The sequence below is a fragment of the Haliotis asinina genome, chromosome 2, assembly GCF_037392515.1.
Source record: "Haliotis asinina isolate JCU_RB_2024 chromosome 2, JCU_Hal_asi_v2, whole genome shotgun sequence".
NCBI lineage: Eukaryota > Metazoa > Mollusca > Gastropoda > Lepetellida > Haliotidae > Haliotis > Haliotis asinina.
Genome location: NC_090281.1, coordinates 44,049,265 through 44,069,492, shown reverse-complemented (window position 1 = coordinate 44,069,492; position 20,228 = coordinate 44,049,265). Strand labels below are relative to the sequence as shown.

Here is a 20,228-nt window from a genome sequence, read left to right as displayed (position 1 = left end):
AGATGATTATCATTTAATTACTTTCTTGACATGAATAAATCTGAATCCTTTTCTCTTTCTCTCCTCACTGATCCTTTCAGGGTGCTGTCAGTATATCTGCTCACAATATCAGTCACTAGATTGTATAATCCAAGCTAATATCAATTAGCTGAAATACAACTGTCCACATTTCACTCCACACTTTAAACTAGACCTTTTGCGTTGGAGAATGTTCCTAAAGATTTTCGCAATTCTATTTCTTTCATATTCTAAGGTCTTGAACAATTAGAGATATTATGTTCAATATTCCCTTTAGCATATAGCATGCCTCTTCCATGAAAAGTGAGTTAAATGAATATAGTTTTGCACTGCAGACAGCAATACTCCTTCTATATGGCATCAGTATGTTAACAAGTGAGTTTGAACTAGACAATCCAGTGATCAACTGCATGAGCATCAATGTACACAATTGGGATACAGTGTCATGTCAGCAATCCGATCCTGTTAGTCATCTCTTTTGACAACCATGGGATACTGATCTGGGTAAGCGTATCTTCACTGGTATCTACAGAAAGCGAAGACAGGACAGTATGCATCATATCTTCCACACAACATATCATCAGAACTTGTATCAATATTACAATAGGACCATGTCCAGAACAAAGGTCTGACAATACCATCAAACAGAACACAAGTAACAGTCTTCTTGATAAACTCTTTACTTCAGACTCTTCAACAACATTCTTGATAATTACACATCATCTTGATGGCAAATTAAAAATAAATGCTTGACAAATGCTACATATAAAATGTCAACCCTTTGGAAGACATATTGATACATACAAACTGTATGTAAATTGTTCACATTGATACACAAGCCCCAATAAAATGGCAAGACAATAAATGCATGCAACTGGAAGTAATACATAAAGGAACACTTGTGGCAACACATGAAGAATATATGCAGAATCCTAGTAACTGAAGTAAGGTGTTTGTAACAGTTATAGATCATTGAGGTGAGGTCCTCCTCTTGTCCGTCTCAAGCTGTAATGTAACACATCTCACAAAATCAACTAACAGAGGGAACAAAATAGTGTAACTCAGGGCCAACATTTTCGAAGCTCTCTCAGCACTAAAGCAGTCATTAGTGCAACACATTTACACAAACTTCTGACTATTGTACCACTAAGAGAGCCTCGAAAATCTAGGCCCTGATCTTTACATCTAAGTTAACACATTAAAATACTGGACTACGAACTCTCAAAAGGCAATGAAAGAGTGTTGAACCGTAATGCCACTATTATCGCTTGTCTGCAAGCGGCACCTTTGAACACACTATGCAATCAAGAAAGCGGACAAATGTAACAACGTATGGGATATGGGACAATGCATTCTCTAATACACTGTCAGAGTCAGACAGGCACTGAATTGCCAGCACAGAGTCTCAGCACTCAACTACTGTGGCTTCAATGACAACTGAAGTCTGACTACTGGTAGTCTAGATCATGTATTTTGTATAAACTGGTCAGAGAGGTGAACAAAACATGTCAAAACATTTAACACTTGTCAGAGGAGCTCTCTTTCAGCACCCAATCAGCACCCAGGCCTCCAACAATGGAAGACCAAGACAGATAAGGGACACAACTCTACGTGGCACTAGCATCACAGGGCCAAGCCTAAACCACCCAGTAAATGTAGGACTGGCATCAATAACTGGTTTAAGTTCACTAACAGTTCATGATATGTGAGATGGACTCCAATCAGCTTGGAATGGGTTTATCAGCTGGCCTCCAAAGCCAGCAGACATATAGTTTATCTGGAAACAACAGGCCATCAACTCACAGCTCTATGAACAGTTCCCATCGAGAGCAATTATTTTGTTTCCTTCATCAATTTGGAGGTTGAAATTCTTTTGACTTTATTTACTACTCCCACAAAAGATTTGGGCCATTATTTTGGTAAAAACAGCCAGTAAATGGTCTGTCTGGCAAATGACTTATGATTAAGCCTCTTGCTTCAGTTTCTTTGCAGGCGATGTCTTATCTGTGTCCGAGTCTGACCGTTTAGACTTTCCCAGCCAGTTCATCATGAAACTGCTGGCAGCCGTAATCTTTGGTTTTCTGAAATGTCAAACAACAGAATTACTGGAACCAGCATTACTTGAACCAGCATTATTGGAATCAACATAATGTCTTAAGGTTACATTAGTGTTTGTTTGCTTGTTGTTTTAATTCACAATCATTGTTCCATTTTTTAACCTTCCATTTTTTTTTACCATGTTAACAGTGAAATTCAATATTTGCTGACATTTGCTCCACACTAGGTCCAAACTAAACTGGTCTAGAAAAAAAGCCCTGAGTTACCAATAAATATTCCAGTTTGGACCAAAATAACCAGTGACTGCTCTGGGTAATGTCCCATGCTACCTCAATACAACACACAATCAACTAAATGCTTTCGGAGTTTAGTTTCTCAGGACCTCAAATGATGGAGAATACACCATGATCTCTCACTGACTGGCTAACATCATGTTAGAAGAAGTCATGTGTACAGAACACGACTGACTTACTTTGGATCGTAAGGTTTGACACAGTCAGGGGTTTTGTTCCGTGAGTTGTTCACCACTGGTGACACTGCATGCATGGTAACACCCTCAATCGGATGAATCATCTCCATTGCCTGCAAACATGGAACATTTTTCATCACAACACTGACACAGGCATCTTGAAAACTATACAAGCCCATAACGAGGTGACCAACATGTCTGCAAAAGTGGTGGCCATGTTGAATTAGGTTCCTGTCCCACAAAATTCAAAATGTCATTTTCTGAATAAAATTGGTATTTTACACTCATCCTGATTCCTGCTTGATTGCTTATCTCCCAGCGAAGGTAGTGGAACACCTAAAATCCCTTGATGTTCCTTCTGAAAGAAGCCTCCCTTTTCCTGCCAAAACGGTCACATGACTTGCCATGCCATACGAGAATTTTGGAATTCAGCTTGCCTGAAGTGGCTGGAGGGCTTTCATCATGAGTCAGGATAAGTATACAAAATCAATTTTATTCAGAAAATTACATATTTTTCGTTCTCCTGACTCATGCTTAATTGCTTACAGAATCCGACAAAAACAGCAGTGGTTCAGGCCACATTGGATTCTGCTGACTGTCGTCCAATTATGTCCAATATTTCTCTCCATAACGGGAACTTGTAACGGAGATTATTCAGTCCTGCTCTTCCAATAATCATCTGTGATTTCCTGGCTTTGTTGACTGGAACATGATGATATCTAGATTCACTAGCGTCCTGCTAGAAGCTAATGCAAGTAATTGTCAAGATGCTAAAATCAAGACTAGTTGTGACCTTTCTTCATGTACAAGTATCTTCATTACGAGTACATGGTCCTAATCACTCATGCTAGCCTGTTCAAGGCGTGCACATGGACTCTCAACTGCATACTCCACAGAGCGTCTGGTCTCCACAAGTCACGTGATAAATGGGTGTGTAAACTCAGTGCCTTTGAGGAACCGTTAGTTGCTGTGCAACAACAGGAGGCCCAAACTGATGAATGCCAGTGACGTCCTCCGTGGTTATGTCTCGTAGATAAGGATTGGCAAACACTGTGTTTGATTTCCAAAAGCAGCCCTCCATTACAGTTGATAGCGAGCAATGCCCATGTAGCGCTAGTGTACAGGCCAAGGCTCTGACTTCATGTGGGTTGCAGGCTCGCGGAGGTTCCAGTCCTGCTGCTTTATAGGCCCTCAGTATAACAGCTCTGATCCACAGTAAGACAGTGTCGCGGGATACTTAAGTAGGTGTCTCAGTAGATATAGGGATAAATAGGCACTTGAAACTTTGTCTTCTAGACATGGTATGTGTGAGATATATCTTCAACACTCTGACTGGACATAATGATTGCTCTTTAGTATCATGAGGTCCTAGGAGTAGAAATGGCTTCAGATTGTCTGGGAGCGGAATCTGACCTCTGTTGTTGAGATGAAGATTCAAGAAGATTTGTAGCAGGCGTAGATGCAGTCTTCCTCTTCTGGTCATGTCCTGAGCTCACGTAAGAAGACCTTGGAGACACTGCCACTGACGTAGTGTCAATGGAGAGAGTAGTGCTTGTTTTATCTTGTCTTGAATCTTGACCCACCGGTCCTCCGGGACGACAATCTGATTCAATGTGGTGATGAAACGAACCCCGAGGAACTTTAGATCTTGTTGAGGTTCAAATTCCCACTTCTGGTGATTCACTAGCCATCCCAGTTGTGTTAGTAGCCTGATGGTGAAGTCTAACTGCAGTCAAAGTTGACTTTTCTCTTGACGAGCTTGTATGCCGTAAAAAGCGCTGCGTAGCCCTCTCAAGTGTAGATAATTGATGATGGGTTTGGTTACCTGAGTAAACAGCCATGGGGCCAAAGATATTCCAAATGGTAGAACAGTCCATTGGTAGTGCTGACTGTTGAAAAGGAAGCGCAGATATTTCCTGGATTCTCAATGTATCGGGATGTGTAGATATGCATCCTGTAGATCAATGCTGGTGAGATAATCCACTGGTCAGACGAGGAGCCTTAGTTGTGGAAGATGTATCATTTTGAAGTGCTCTGGTTTCCGTAGAAACTTCTTGTTGAATTTCTTCATGTATATGAGCTGAAATTTTTCTTTGGAACTCTTCTTTGGGAGCAGAACAAATTGGGGAGTAAAAGCCGCGCATTAGACTCTCTGGCTGTATTACTTCTACTGCTCCCTTGTGTAACAGCAGTGTTAGGGCATCGGTCAGCTTGTCTAGATGATCCTTTGCATAAGCAATGGGAGCTGGTACTCTTGCAGCCGTCTCGAAGAACCTTCATACGTAATCGTCATTGAGAATTCCTCAATTCTTCCAGCAGAGTTCAAGACATCCACCCAGTTGAGATGGTTGTATGGGAACGTCTGAGGGTGGAAGACTCTAGTTGTTCCGAACCTGATCGTCAGTGTTTACCTCCTCTTCCGTCCTTGAACGAACGGCCTGATGTCTGAGAGCACCTATTTCCTTCATAGGGGTGACGAAAAGAAGATTTGTCTCCGCAAGTAGTAAACTTCTTATCTCTTGCTCTGTGGACTTGTTAGTGTAGCGTTGATTTGTCTGCTTGAGCACCAATGTCAAGACCTTGCTAATTCTTCAATTTTCCCATCAAAAATTGTAGGCGCTGACCAAGAGGCTTGATATAAGGGCCTTGTAAAATTCTCACTCCATGAAGAGGCGGACAGAAGACCTTGATGATGTAGTAGATTCAAACCCGCAGTAGTTGAGGTGAGGTGTTCAGACATAAATTGCTGATCCTTCTTCTGTGTAACAGGACCATTCTCTCTTCCTCATTGGCAGGGTTGCTGAACTTGGAGATGAGAGTCTCGTTGATGGCCCTAGATAGAGCTAATCCAAAGAAGGTGCATCTCGTAGTGGTGTCCAGCTGAGCATGACGCTTGTCGTCTATCTTATAAGATCTGTTGCGGGCACTACTGATGATCTTACAGGGGTGAGAGTCATCAGACTATACAGACTTTGTCAGCAGCCTCGGGCATCGCATCAGACAACTCCACAAGTCAGCCTTCACTGCACACAACTACGCCGTTCGACGCAGGTGTCTTCATGCAACAGTTCACCATGCACATGAGCTTGATGGAGCATCTTTTTGAAGAGGAACAAAGACTACAATCTTCTGAACCCTCGTAAGGGTGACAGTGACGATGTAGTCAGGGTTGATCTAGATGAAGACGAAAGTTGTCTTTGCTGGCTGACATTCTGCTCGTTGTGTAGAATCAGCGGCGGCTCATTGTTGATACGTTGTTCCTGCAGAGGGACGATCTCGTCGCCAAAGGAATTCTTCGTCCAAGTATGTTGATTCTGTGACGACTTCATTGAAGACGACTTCGTCTTTCATGACAATGATCTAGACTTCTTAGGCTGCGACGATCCCATCTCTGTGGAAGTTCTCTTCTGTGGTCTAGGGGACGATTCGCTGGAACCAAGACATAGCCCCAGCGACATGCCTAACTTGTCACTAGAATGATGAATTTCAGCAGTTTATGATAAAAGTTTACCCGAGGCTAAATCATCCAATTTAGACATGGCTAATGAAAGCAGACATTGCCTGTCCCTCACACGTCTGTGAACAGAATGAATATAAAAAATAAACTCTGAATCAAATAGTGGAAGAACAGATGGGCCCAAAAGCTGGTCAAACTAAGAGCAGGTCAACCGCTGACAACCGTAATCTACACTGCAAGTCTCAGTTGACGAAATTACATGCTGTATAAACACAAAAGTATCACAAATTTAACAAATGATGATGCATATACAGTGTTCCCAGAAATTATTGAGAAAATCTTTGTTTTTTTTCTAATGATGATAAGATTGGAAAAAGGGCTTTCACTATGCACTAAGCGTACTAAATAAGGGAGACAACTCTTGAAGGCTTAGAAGGCAGCTCATCACATCAAGAGTTATCTCCCTTGTCTGAGTAGACGGCTTCCTGTGTTGACATGGCAAAATTTACAGCAAAAGAGAAAAGAAAGCTCATTCTAGATGACTTTGAAAGGGGTTAGGCTGATGCTAAAGTGTTAGCTTGTAGACATGGTATTCCTCTGTCTACAGTATACAGAACTTTGAAGAATATTCAAACAGGAACCGGGATAGAGCACAAAGCAGGGGCAGGTCGGCCTAGGAAATTCAGTGTTGTGGATCGCCGAAGACTTGGGCAGATTGTGAGTAGGGGCAAATTGAAAAGTGTTGAGAACATCAGAATGAAATGATTAGCAGAGGAAGCCCTCAGGTATGCAATGAAACAGTTAGGCAGGAATTACAGAGACTTAATTGGGTTAAAAAACGTGGAATTCCCTCGCTGTTGATGAAAGATGCACAAAAGGAAAAACGTTTAAACTGGTGTCGGGCTCATGAAAATCAAGATTGGATAATGTTTTCTTTTCGGATGAAAGTTCTGTTTGGCTTTTCCCTAATTGTGTGAAAATTTGGACCAAAGATACTGTCAAACCTATCTACCAGCGACCAAAACATAGCCTGAAGTTTCACAAGTGGGGTGGCATATCGGCTCGCGGAGTGACGCCATTGTGTGTTTTCACGGGAAACTTGACAAAAGAAAGATACGTTGACATTCTAAATGGTCACCTTCTTCCGACAGCACAAACATTGTATGAAGATGATTGGATTTTCCAGCATGATAATGACCCAAAACACACTGCGCGCTACACAAAACAGTGGTTGTCGGGCGAAAATGTTCAAGTTTTAGACTGGCCCAGTTACAGCCCAGACCTAAACCCAATTGAGAATGTGTGGAGAGTCATGAAGGACAGAATAAACCAAAAGGGACTGAGAAATACTGAAGATATGAAGGCAGAGGTGGTCCAATATTGGGATACCCTGTCACACGATTACCTACAAACTTTGATGGGTAGTGTGCCTGGGCGTATTCAGGCATGCATTGCTGAGCGAGGAGGTCCAACAAAATACTAAAACAAGACCGAGACTGTAAAAGGATGATGTTTCAACATGTTTATGTAAGTAAAACGCCAGAAGTTAATAAACGTAATGAGTTACATGACGCAACATGATTCTCAATAATTTCTGGGAATACTATACATAAGCCAGATACCGCATACAACATAAATTTAGTTAAAGGACCAAAATAATTCAAAACTTATCGCAGTATCCAGGACCCCTGGTGCCTCCAGCCGACCTCATCGGGTGATGAGGAGAGAGAGTGACAAGCATGATGAGTCATTTAACCGTTTTGCCAGGAAAAGGGAGGCTTCTGGTGGGTGAGTGTATTTTACATCCAGTTCTTTCAGAAGGGAACTTCAAGGGATTTCAGGTATTCCACTACCTTCACCAGGGAAGTGGAGATAAGCAATTAAGCATGAGTCAGGACAAGGAAAAATGAATCAATCAATCAATCAATTAGCAAACGAATGGTGAGAGGATGAAAAGAGTATGTGGGAAAAGTAAAGCACTCATTACGGTGGAAGCCCTCTAAACCGGCACTGGGACAGGCAAATTATAGTGCCCATGCCGGTTTAGCTTCTTTTTAGCAAAATTTACCTCACCCACTCAGGTATCATCCTTAACCACACTCCACCGTATTTAACCGTAATCCACTGTGTTGTTAATACATGTTCCCCTAAACTTCAAAGCCATCGTGACACAGAGAGTGACTGACAAATTGGAAGACACCAATTAATTTAGTTTGCCAAGAGACATGTGTCGCTCACCAATTTACCACACCTACTTATGCTTTACCACCATACTTAACTGTAATCCACTGTGTAGTTAATATATATTCAGCCAATCAACAGCAGAGCCAATATAGCTGATGGTTATCCGTGAGCGTTAACTTCTGTAACAGGGCTGTCGTTATTGTGCAAGGACCCCTGAAGTTCCTGGTGTAGAATAAGCCTTCAGCAGCCCATGGTTGCCATAAAAGGCAAGCTTACTTGGTTGGCACATGTCATCGGTTCCCAATTGCGCAGATCAATGCTCATGTTGTTGGTCACTGGATTGTCTGGTCCAGACTCAATTATTTACAGACCGGCGCCATATGGCTGGAATACTGCTAAGTGTGGCGCAAAACTAAATTCACTCACTCATTCACTCACTATTGCGCCGAAGTACAGAGTAGGCTTATGTCAGATTAGAGAACATCTAAATGATCATAAATTAACTAGCTTCTGCAAAGACCAGATTCTAGTGCAAATCGTGAAAGCATGTTAGATTGGTGGGACGCCGGATTTGAAGGCTTCCACTGCATGTGGTAAACCATAAACCTTAAACCAACATTCAGTCACTCACAAAGTGAGACTCACTTTATGCAGTGGGACGTTGTCAGAATCCAGCCATGCTTCAATGTCTTCATCTGTCTGTAGAATAGCCTGTATGTGTCACAAAAAATCAGGAATAGTGCCATGGTCATTGTGAGCACGATCAGGGGCTTTTTCCACAAGATAATCCCAGTTCATAAATAAACTTGTGATGAGGAACAAAACTCATCTTAAATGATCTTGGTGACTAGCATGTCACCGGTAACAGCTTAAAAAAAAAAAACAGACAGAAGACTGAGCATTAAGAACCATAATGTTGAACAATAAATAATTACATGAAATTGCCCGACAAAAAACATGATTACCCAATGCCATTTCAGAGTTTGGGTTTCGTAATGTTTCAAGAAATTCAATTTTCACACATTTTATAATGATGAAGATAATAATTGTTAAAGAAATCTCAACCTTCTCGGACACATCCCAACATAGATACACAACCTACTGGCATGCGGTGATGAATCCAGGCCATAGCGGGCGACGCATCCACTGTGATGACACTGTAGGAGTAGAGTGGCTCCCCTCCCTGAAACAGTCAAACATTCACACTATGTGGGAACAGTCAAACACTGACAGTATGTAGGAACAGTAAAATACTGACCTTATGTGGAACAGTCAAACGCTAACTATAAAGAAACAGTCAAACAATGCCAGTATGTGGGAACAGTCAAACACTGACAGTATGTGGTAACTGACTGTATGTGGAACAGTCAAACACTGACAGAATGTGGCAAATGTCAAACACTGACTGTATGTGGGAACAGTCAAACATTCACTGTCTCTGGAACAGTCGAACAATAACTGAATGTATGCCACAGTCAAACGCTGACTGTAAGTGGAAACAGTCAAACACTGCCTTTTTTACTAATAGTGAAGACGTATCACACAAACAGTCAAATGATCACAATGAAAGACTGCATTCTGCGTTTGATCACTGACCAGGTCACCAGTGATATCAGTTATGACCTATTCAGTCAATTGTTTAAAAGCTCACACGGTAGACATGTCATCATGTCAAGATATTTTCTCAAATAATTAACAATGGCTTCTCTTACTGTGTATGAAATCACAGTTCAAGTGAATTAGCTAATGCCTTTTAACTTGGAATTGAGAAAACATTTACAAACCTCAAAAAGACAAACCCCCTATTCTTCACTGCCACTAGGTTGTTTGTTAACTCTCCAACAGATACTTACATCTGGGGGTTTCCACACATCGAACACCCCAGCCATCGTCAGCAATTTGTCTTCCCTTGATTCTGGAAAACAAATTTATTGGCCAGGACTAAACTGGATTTCTGTACATGGTTTGAAGACTGCATGGTCTTAGTACTTGCTACTACTAGAGGGTAAGGAATTACGTTAAACTCTTTCATTTACACTCATAATGATGCTCAAATAGGCATGAAAGTATCTTCCTGCGTGTATGCTGACTTGTGGCAATGTAAGTGATCTGAGATGACAATGCCCACTATCATTAAGGCATTACTGAGTGAGCGAGTGAGTGAGTGAGTTGAGTTTTATGCCACTCTCCAGCTATATCACACGATCAGTAAATAGTCCAGTCTGGACCAGGCAATCCACTCATCAACAGCATATGCATCGATCTAAACAACTGGGAACTGATGACATGTGTCAACTAAGTCAGCAAGCCTGACCACCCGATTTTGTTAAGTCACCTCTTACGACAAGCATAGTCATCTTTTATGGCAAGCATGGGTTGCTGAAGGCCTATTCTACCCCGGGTAGACCTTCACGGGTGTATTACTGAGTGAGCTGAGATTTACACTGCTTTTCGCAATATTCCAGCAATATCCTGGAAGAGGACACCAGAAATGGGCTTCCCACATTGTACCCATATAAAGAACTGAACTCAAGTCTTCAGTGTAACAAGTGAATGTTTTAACCACTACACAACCCTGTTATGGTATAAGTGATTTACTAACTGTTGTCTGGACAAAAATTGCCAGCTACAAAAGGCTAAAGTCACTCAAAATATGATTTGGAATTACTATGAGCACAATTACTATGAGCATTGGGAATTTTAAGTGTAGATGGTTGAAACATTTTCCAAGTGTTAAGTCTACTATGAAACAGTAGACTGTGGCAAGGTTTACCTCCATTGTTATTGCTCTCAGAGTTCACCACCGACTTGAAATTGCCCTCCTCCGGGTCTGTCTTCAAGTCTTTCTCAACCTTCACCTCGGACTTCACCTCTGTTTTCACCTGTGTAACACCATCTTCTTGTTTGATCTGTTCCAACAGTTTTGTCTCTCCTGGTTCTGACTTCACCTCAGTCTTCACCAATACAGATTCCAATTTTACTTCAGATTTGATATCTGGCTTCTCCTCTGCAGAAGAAAACACATCTGAAAGTGTTGAATAGTCATGTCATCATTACGACAATAGGAAATGGTTAGTTAGTTGGATGGGCCTTTGTCTGCAATGCTCCAGCTGTTTCACATAGCCATCCATCAAAGCAGCGGTTAATATCATGAGCACAACCCCTACATTCAGGGTATGTTGACACACAATTGACCAAGTCTATAAGTTTGAGCATGTGCCAATTACTATTTAAATTATGGATATTTTTAATCGAAACACTTCATGGTTCAAGCAATATCTGACCTTTCACCTCTCCTTCACCACCAGACCTAGGAAAGTAGATGTAATATGGCTGCTTCACCTTTTCACTTCTTTTCCACTCAAAAAATCTGAAAATTAATTTCTGTTTTATTGAACAACACATTTCTGTAAACATAATACAAAACTTCCACAATAACACATCTCCCATCTTTCTGACACAATAACACATCTCCCACCCTCCTGACACAATAGCCCATCTCCCACCCTTCTGACACAATAACACATCTCCCACCCGTCTGACACAAGAACACATCTACCATCCTTCTGACACAATAATCCATCTATCATCCTTCTGACACAATAACACATCTCCCATCCTTCTGACACAATAATCCATCTACCATCCGTCTGACACAAGAACATATCTCCCACCCTTCTGACACAGTAACAGATCTCCCATCTGTCTGACACAATAACACATCTCCCATCCTTCTGACATAATAACACATCTTCCATCCGTCTGACACTGTAACACATCTCCCATCTTTCTGCCACAATTACACATCTCCCACCCTTCTGACACAATAACACATCTCCCATACTTCTGCCACAATAACACACCTATCTTTCTGACACAATAACACATCTTCCACCCTTCTGACACTTGTCACGATATGACGGAGATATTGCTGATGTGACATTAAATATTAACTCACTCACTCTGACACAAAAACACATATCCCTTCTTTGTGGCAGAATAACACATCTCCCACCAGAGGTCCAGAAAAACCTTTGGCCATGTGGGTATGATACCAATACTTTTGAAAGAAAGTGGGCATTTCCAATTTCATGTGGGTAGTGACAGTTTTTTTCAAATCTGGGTATTCATTTCAGATAAGCATAACAGGTGCAACCCACCCTTCTGACAGAGTACTCCCATCACCTACCCTTCAGCCAGAATGACACATCTGCGGCCCTTCTCCAGTGGTACTTTATACGTCCGTTTGGTCAGCATGCCTTCAGCCCGACAGTTGTTTGTCTCATACTCAACTTTGTAAGGATCCCCTTTATGCCAAGATGGAGTCAGTCCCCATTTCATTGGCTGGATCACACGCTCGGACACACCCTCCAGCTCTTTCCCATAGTGTCTACTGGACAGCAAGACTGGTCTGAAATATAGCAGCACTTACTGTTGAAAAGAAAGCTTGTTTCCTTTAACTCTCTACAGCAAGAGGTGATGTACAAGCTGTCAGGTTTAAGGTGATGTCACCACGACATAGGACAAGATAGGAAAGGTAGTTGTTGCAAGCACTTTTGGAAGCATATGCCAAGCACCCCTTGAACAAGCTTGTTGCCATACCTCCCACATTGTTTGCACCATATTGTATTTGCCATGACGCAGTAAACCTGCATATTTGATGCAGAAACCTATGTATTTGATGCTCAAATTACTTGAAATACCCCGTGAATTTGAAAGCTAGTGTTGTTGTTGATGCAATGCTACTGGGCCATGAAGTCTAGTGAGTGAATGAATGAGTTGCTGTTCTCTCACACATCAGCTTAATACAACCAAGATCACATTTGTCAAAGGTGTCATACAATAAAGTAGTCAACAATTTATCCCATGATAATAAGTATCATGAAAGCCTCAGAAATTCCAACCATCAGTAAATGTTGATGTGAATAACTGAAAGGGCCTTTACGTGTGTGAGGCTGGGGCGATGTTGTGTGAGGGATAGTACTTCTGGCCTCCTGGGGGGTCACGCCAGACTGGCTTCTCTCGCTGCCCTGAAGACCGGTGCCGATAGGTGCATCTACTCACAATGTCATCTGGCGCAAGAGCACTGAAAACAGAAACTCACATGTTTTCATTTGTAAACATCTGAATCATTTTTACTTACCTTCAGAGAGTCAACTTTGCCTTAACTGGTATCACACATGAAATAGTTCGGGGAAAATTTTCAGTGCAGAAATGTATCAGTCTTACATCAAGAAGAACAAGGTTTCTCAGCTATACTCATTCAGACATGGTGGAATAATAAAACAGTTCAAACCTTTCATTCCTATGTATACAATACATGAAATATTTTACTGGAATATTGCTGAAAAAATGTACAACCATAGTGAAGGATATCTTCACTGAGTGGCACATCAGAAGATGGAAAGTACAGTACTGAACAGATTTTATGGAAAACTACTTATATTTCGTGTACGCAACAGTTCAAAACAGATTCTGGTACTGCTGTTAAGCTGGTATTCTAGTAGCGCTTGTACAACACTACAAGAATCTGCAGCGAAACATCACATAAAAGAAGATGTTATCCATGACGTTTGTTCAGTATCACAGTCATAGAAACAAAAACTGCTCAATCAGCAAACAGTGCTGACTCACATGGACAAATGCTGAAAAAGCATTCACAATACTGTGCAAATAATGAGATGTTGAGGACTAGTCTGTCTCACAGTCTCTTTTTTCCTACTGTTTAGCCCCTCTGTGGTAAAGCCCTATTAGAAGCAAGTCTTGATTTCCACTGGTTCAGGATCTCTGGTCTCTGTGGGGCTACTTTTCAGTTTAAATGTGTTTGATTGTCACTGTCATAATTAGATTTTGTCAGAGACTAAGCGTTAGTCTAGCCGTGGACGCACATGCCGGTTTAAATGTTCGCGGTACTCGCGGAACGTGCATGATCATCACGGCATGCTTATTAACAGATAGACAAGTCGTGAGATGCCGGTTTGGACAGAATCCGCTTCATAATACGACCGTGTTCTATAATCCCTCTCGTCATTATTAAATATTAATTAAACATTGTGCGAGTACCAGAATCATATGCAACTTTTATTTCACAGTGTAATACGCTGTGCACGAGACATTGTAACGTTTTGTTACGAAATTAGGCGACGCTGAACAATATGAACTGATATTAATACCGTAGCATTTGATTGGTAATCGCTTGTCTAAACGTGACAGTCACGTGCGGTTCCTTACCAAGCGGTTCTACCGCACATTGCATATAAACGTATTTCCTGTTATCCAAAATTGATGTCAAATCAATACATTTGCTGTCCAAGAAGACAGCAACTTTTTAAACAACCACTGCTGAGAATCGCCTGCAGCGGTTACCTCCCTTGGAATGTATGATTACGCAGAGGACTATGTGAGACGAATATGTAAACTTAATTGGGAGTTCCCTATGACAGTTGTTTCCCTTAGACTAGCTTCAAAGAATGCAAAATATAGTTTCCATATTTTATTCAGGCAACTTTCCCGCCAAATTCTTTGACCACCTAAGAAGAACTGTGAGATTTTGACTTAGTAAGCGAACCGTATATTTGGGAAACAGAAATAAATAGCTGGACTTTGGTGTCAGTATTCTTAATTTCTTAATTTAAAGCATTTTGTATTAGGCTTAGTGACCTGAACATAAAAGTGAAACCCGTAGGAGATGATCCGTGTGATTATTTGAGAAACTTCTTCTTACATACGTACTGCTGTACGCTCGGTCAGAGACCACATACCGGTATTCTCATCACATTCTGTATCCCGGTGTTAGGGGTTTTCGACGATGTAAGACAAAAACGTTATTTTTATGTTTAATATCATTTAAAGTTTGATTTGCTAACCTTGAGAGGTAAAGATATATTCATCCATTTCACACAAAAACATCATGTGTTTCCTACAAAAATAGCGTTGATAAAATCGCATCAGCGACACTGTAGCCGCTTGCCCCATCCGGGTATTTTGTATGTGTTTTCGACGATAGCGGTGCACACACTTGCGAAAAGGGGTCACACTTCACTTTTACCCGTTTTCATGGATCATATTATGAACTTTCATGACAAAAGGCCTTTGGATCCGCCTATGATAGTATTATTATCACTGGTGGTAAATATGAATTAAACCCAAGTTTCATAATATTTTCATAAATTCCTTAAAACGCATCTGAAATTAATGACTAAAGAATTCAAGAAACCGAAACAAACAGTTTATTCTCATTATGATCCAGTTAGGACCTAGTCACACGTTGTTTAAATAACCAACTAATTCACATTGACAGAATACCCGTGAAGATCAGGGTATAATTGTTTTTCAGCAACCCATGCTTAAATTGTCGTAAGAGGTGATTAACGGCATAAGCTCGTTGACTTTGTTGACACATGTCATCGTACCGCAGTTGCGTAGATCGATGCTCATGCTGATGATCACTGGATTGTCTGGTCCAGACTCGATTATTTACAGACCGCCGCCATATAGCTGGAATATTGCTGAGTACGACGTAAAACTAAATTCACTCACTCACACCACTTTCATTCGTAGGTCACAATAGGTCATTAGTCATTTTGTGGATTGGGTGATCAAAACTCAGTTATATACAGACCCCCACCATACGGTAACTTCCCATTTTTGGCAGTCCGTTGTTCACTAGACCATGCAGGTGTTGTACCTCATTGCCCAAACTGGGACTGCTGGTGTGACCAGTTACGATCAATTAGGCCTCGTCAGTAAGGTGGTAACTAAATTGCTACTGGATTCTAATTAGGGTCAATTAGGCACTGAGGATGTTTGTAGAGTAGGCTAGTAGGTTAGAGTAGCGCCGATTAAGCTCAGCTATAGGTCTCGTCAGTAAGGTTGTTACTATTTTGCTACTGGGACAATTAGGATTAAGTAGGATGTTTGTAACAGTAAAGAGGCTACAAAAAGGAGGATGTTTTATTTAGATGATTCATTTCTGGAATAGTTGAAAGAGGGAAGTTTATCTCACATACTAGAACTAAAGGATGTTTTATTAGACAATAGATAAAGTCAGAGAGGTAGAATTCCAAAATAATTCCGAGTGTAAGTCTGTGTGTGTGTGATCTTCCGTAATACAACAACCAGCCTTATATATACAACACACAGTCGAGAATATTCCAGCAAACCGTGACCATATCGTCAGTCACTCAGAACTTTCGCGTACAGGAAGTAGACAATAGATTGCCAAGGGCAGGTAAACTGGGCGCTATCAATCAGACCTGCAGCGAAAAATAGCAGCCTTTTGAACATTTATGATACGAAATGTGGCCAATAATACACTCAAAACTCTAAACATTGTGAAAACTCTAAACATTGTGAAAACTTTAAACATTGTGAAAACTCTAAACATTGTGAAAACTCTAAACATTGTGAAAACTCTAAACATTGTGAAAACTTTAAACATTGTGAAAACTCTAAACATTGTGACCCAATGGTAACTATCATAACAACACAAATCACAGAAAATACACTCTCGTAACAGCATGTTTTGGGGCGCTTATCGCTATCCCAGAGTGAACAAAAATGGCACAATTCCATGGAGGTGCCAGGCTGTAAAGGAGAAATGTCTTGGACAGTGACAACAACTACTGATGGCACAGTCATCCGCCGAGGGAAGGAACACACCCACGCTCCTGACCACAGTGCTGTTGGTGCACACTTTGCCAGTAACATGAGGAAGTGAGCCCGGGAAGAAGTGTCATTGATATACGAGGAGGAGAGGAAGAATGCATTGTGAATAAAATAATCATCACCTGTACAATTCTTTGTATTTCTTTTCTCTTCTTCAGTCTACATAGGAGTTGCTTAAACCAATGAATACTCATTAACGAGGTGTCAAGGAGGTGATTGGTGTGAGTCATAAACTGCCCAAACTGGACAACTGTTGTAGCTCGTCAACCAGGTTGAAAACTGACTGCCAAAAGTGGGAATATTAATGGGTGCGGCGTTAAAAAACAACCGTACCAAAACACTGACAGAGCAGGTTACCAAGTTAACAACTACATAGACACCGAAGCGAGGCAGTCATGCAATTAGGTTTTGTTCACTGTTAATCTTGTTTTCCGCATTTTGGCACTGACCAATCTGGTATTTATCAGCTCCAAGCTCCGTTTGTTAACAATCAAGGCACTGGAATTCTAATTGTATAAACATGTGTATACTTGATGCTAACTGCAATGCGGTGTCCCGAATACTACCTAGCTTTATAATACTCTTTGAACAGACTCGAAAACAACCATCTTCAAGAATGAATGGTTCCTGTGTCAAACGTCTGTCCATTTTTTGATACACTTTTGTAAACAGACTTAATTGAAGCCAACAAACGTACCCGTGTAAATATAAGCATGAAATATCGAACAATTAAACTGTCTTCCATGACTTACAATCTGGCAAGCTTCCATTAACGTATGTAAGTTTATTTCATTGCCCTTTCCCCAGACGAAAACATCTTCTCATAGGTGTATCCCGATGTCGTTATCTTGAAGCCTGATGGAAAATATCCTTCGGCCATTTCACAACGGTTTGAGTATGGGGAACTGTACAAGGTTAATGCTCAATTTATTATTTTTTCCCCAAAATAACCAAATTCTGGTGCAGTTGAATGGAATCTGTGACGTAAGTAGTAGATTTACACGCGTTAATTAAAAAAAACATTTATTATTACTCGATGAGCAGAACTTAACATTGCATTAACATTTATTGAATTATTGAAGCGCTCGTTCAATCTTCAGCCAAAACAAACAAATGCTTCTTATATAGATAAATATGTTATATTCTGAAATCAAATCATTTCAGTACATGTTCGTAAAGACATTGATGTTGCAGCTAAACAGCTCCAGGTAAACCGTTATCTTCACTGCTAGTCACGAGAAGTGACGTCAAACCTACTATTAAACGTTGTGCTCGGGAGCCTATGCAGTAAAGGTGGGACAGAGGGATATAAATCTACGGAGTTGAAAAAAACACATTTCGTTATACCTGCTTGAGTTGTCAGTCAAGACTACAGAATAGCAGACACGACTGAGACCGTAAACTGGTCACATACGATTTTAGGTTTCTTCTGGGCAGTTCTGATGGTACAAGTCTGGTCCTCTGACATCTCATCTCATGGGAACGACAGCTGTATGGCTTATATTGCCGGGACGACTTGGTTTCAGCCTGTTTGAACGCTTGTCTACCATACACACATGGGTGCTGTTTTTTTTCCGATAGCCGTACCATTGTCATCGGTGTCTCGAGCAAAGCGGCGTAAAACCAAACTCAATCAATCACCATCACTAAAAATATTCCGACAAATTGAAATCAGTAGATACAGTTTTGACTAGATAATCTAATGACTGACATCATGAGCATCAATCTGCGCAACATGACGTTCATTGTTTAAGGCCATACTCAGCAGTATTTCAACTATATGAAGGGTCTCGACAAGTCAGTGATTTACATTTTGAGCATCAACTGGGGTACAGTTATGTGTCAACCAAGGCAATAAACCTGACCACTTGATCCCGTTAGTCGTCTCTTACGACATGCATGTGTTGCTGAATACCATTTCTAACCTGTATCTTCACGGGTTCCAGATCCACCAAGACCATTTCTTAAGGAAGATTTACAATATACTTACATAGAAATACAGCGCGTTTCATAAAATATGTTTGGTATCTTGAACAGTGTTTAGAGGGGTAATGCGGCAGTGGAACTTCATCCCCAAAGACAGACACCTATGTTCGGATTAAAACGTCTACATTGGTTCAAATAATTGTTTGGACTAGACACTATTCGACAGACTATTGCCAAGTCAATGATCCATTTTCTGTATTCAATGAGGACTTATCATCTTGATTCATTGCTTGAGGAATACCTCGGGCATTTTTTCCATTAAATATGAAATTAGGGCAAAATGCCTTCTCCGATGTGTAGGTCACTTGTGAATCTCAATTTCAAAAGAACACGGATTGTAAAAGCAGAAGGTATTAAGCAGGACTGTAAAGATGCATCGAACTATCGAGGGAATGCAATCGTTGAGTCACAGATAGCATATGAATCGATATTAAAAACGAAAAACTATCGATGCATGGATAGTATGTGTGACTATCGACAGAATTCAGTAATTGACTTGCGTTGATAAATACGCAGCGCAAAAATGGGAGTTTTGCGCCCAGAAATGCAGCTGGGTTTCATGTTTCTTGCCAGTTATTTAGAGCGACTGAACCACTTAAAGGTAGCTTGTTTTTAATTCATATAACAATACATTCATTTGGGAAATGACTTCAAATGAGGCTATTGAAGGAGATAAAAACTATTGCAATAGCATTGCAATGGATAGTCGCAAGAACCAGCTGCAAAACACTATGTCTTACGAATAGCGTTGCAATTGTCTAATGCAATAGCATTGCAATGGTTAGTCGCAAGAGCCAGCTGCAATACACTATGTCTATCGCAATATCATTGCAATGGTCTATTGCAATAGCATTGCAATGGTTAGTCGCAAGAGCCAGTTGCAATACCCTATGTCTATCGCAATATCATTGCAATGGTCTATTGCAATATCATTGCAATGGTTAGTCGCAACAACCAGCTGCAATACACTATGTCTATCGCAATAGTTTTTTCCCCTCAATAGTCACCCCTTGTATTAAGTTTCTCTTAATATTGTGAACATACATTTTGTGTATTTTAACGTCATTCAAGGATATACTACCAGTACAACTATATATCTTGCTATTAGTATGATGTGGATCCATATGCTTGATAAACGTTGATGGATAGGGACCTCAAGGCCTGCTGGAAAGTTGTGGCATAAAATGACATTCGATCTCTCCATCACTCCTGCCTACTGGCATGTTAGGGAAGTCGTTCATGTTGCAAATGGGAGACAAGGAAGCAGCAAGTATGGCTGTGGTGACAAGACTTATATTACACGCCCCGTGAGTGTACATGCCATGTGACTCTTGTGGCGACTGGATGAATGAATATGTGAACATTGCATGTTGATAAACTAAAGACAAA

At 40.8% G+C, this 20,228-nt stretch overlaps 1 protein-coding gene across 1 annotated transcript; it reads right to left on the bottom strand.

The window, feature by feature from the left end:
* Positions 1–682: 682 nt before the first annotated feature.
* Positions 683–14,627, bottom strand: LOC137272551 (abasic site processing protein HMCES-like). Its single transcript, XM_067804937.1, has 10 exons — positions 14,418–14,627; positions 13,132–13,272; positions 12,376–12,597; positions 11,471–11,556; positions 10,960–11,193; positions 10,040–10,101; positions 9,289–9,369; positions 8,832–8,897; positions 2,549–2,658; positions 683–2,099 (listed from the first exon to the last, which is right to left on the bottom strand). Exons 1-10 carry the CDS (start codon positions 14,435–14,437, stop codon positions 1,982–1,984), a joined length of 1,140 nt encoding a protein of 379 aa, XP_067661038.1. The 5' UTR covers positions 14,438–14,627; the 3' UTR covers positions 683–1,981.
* Between the last annotated feature and the right edge of the window lie 5,601 nt (positions 14,628–20,228).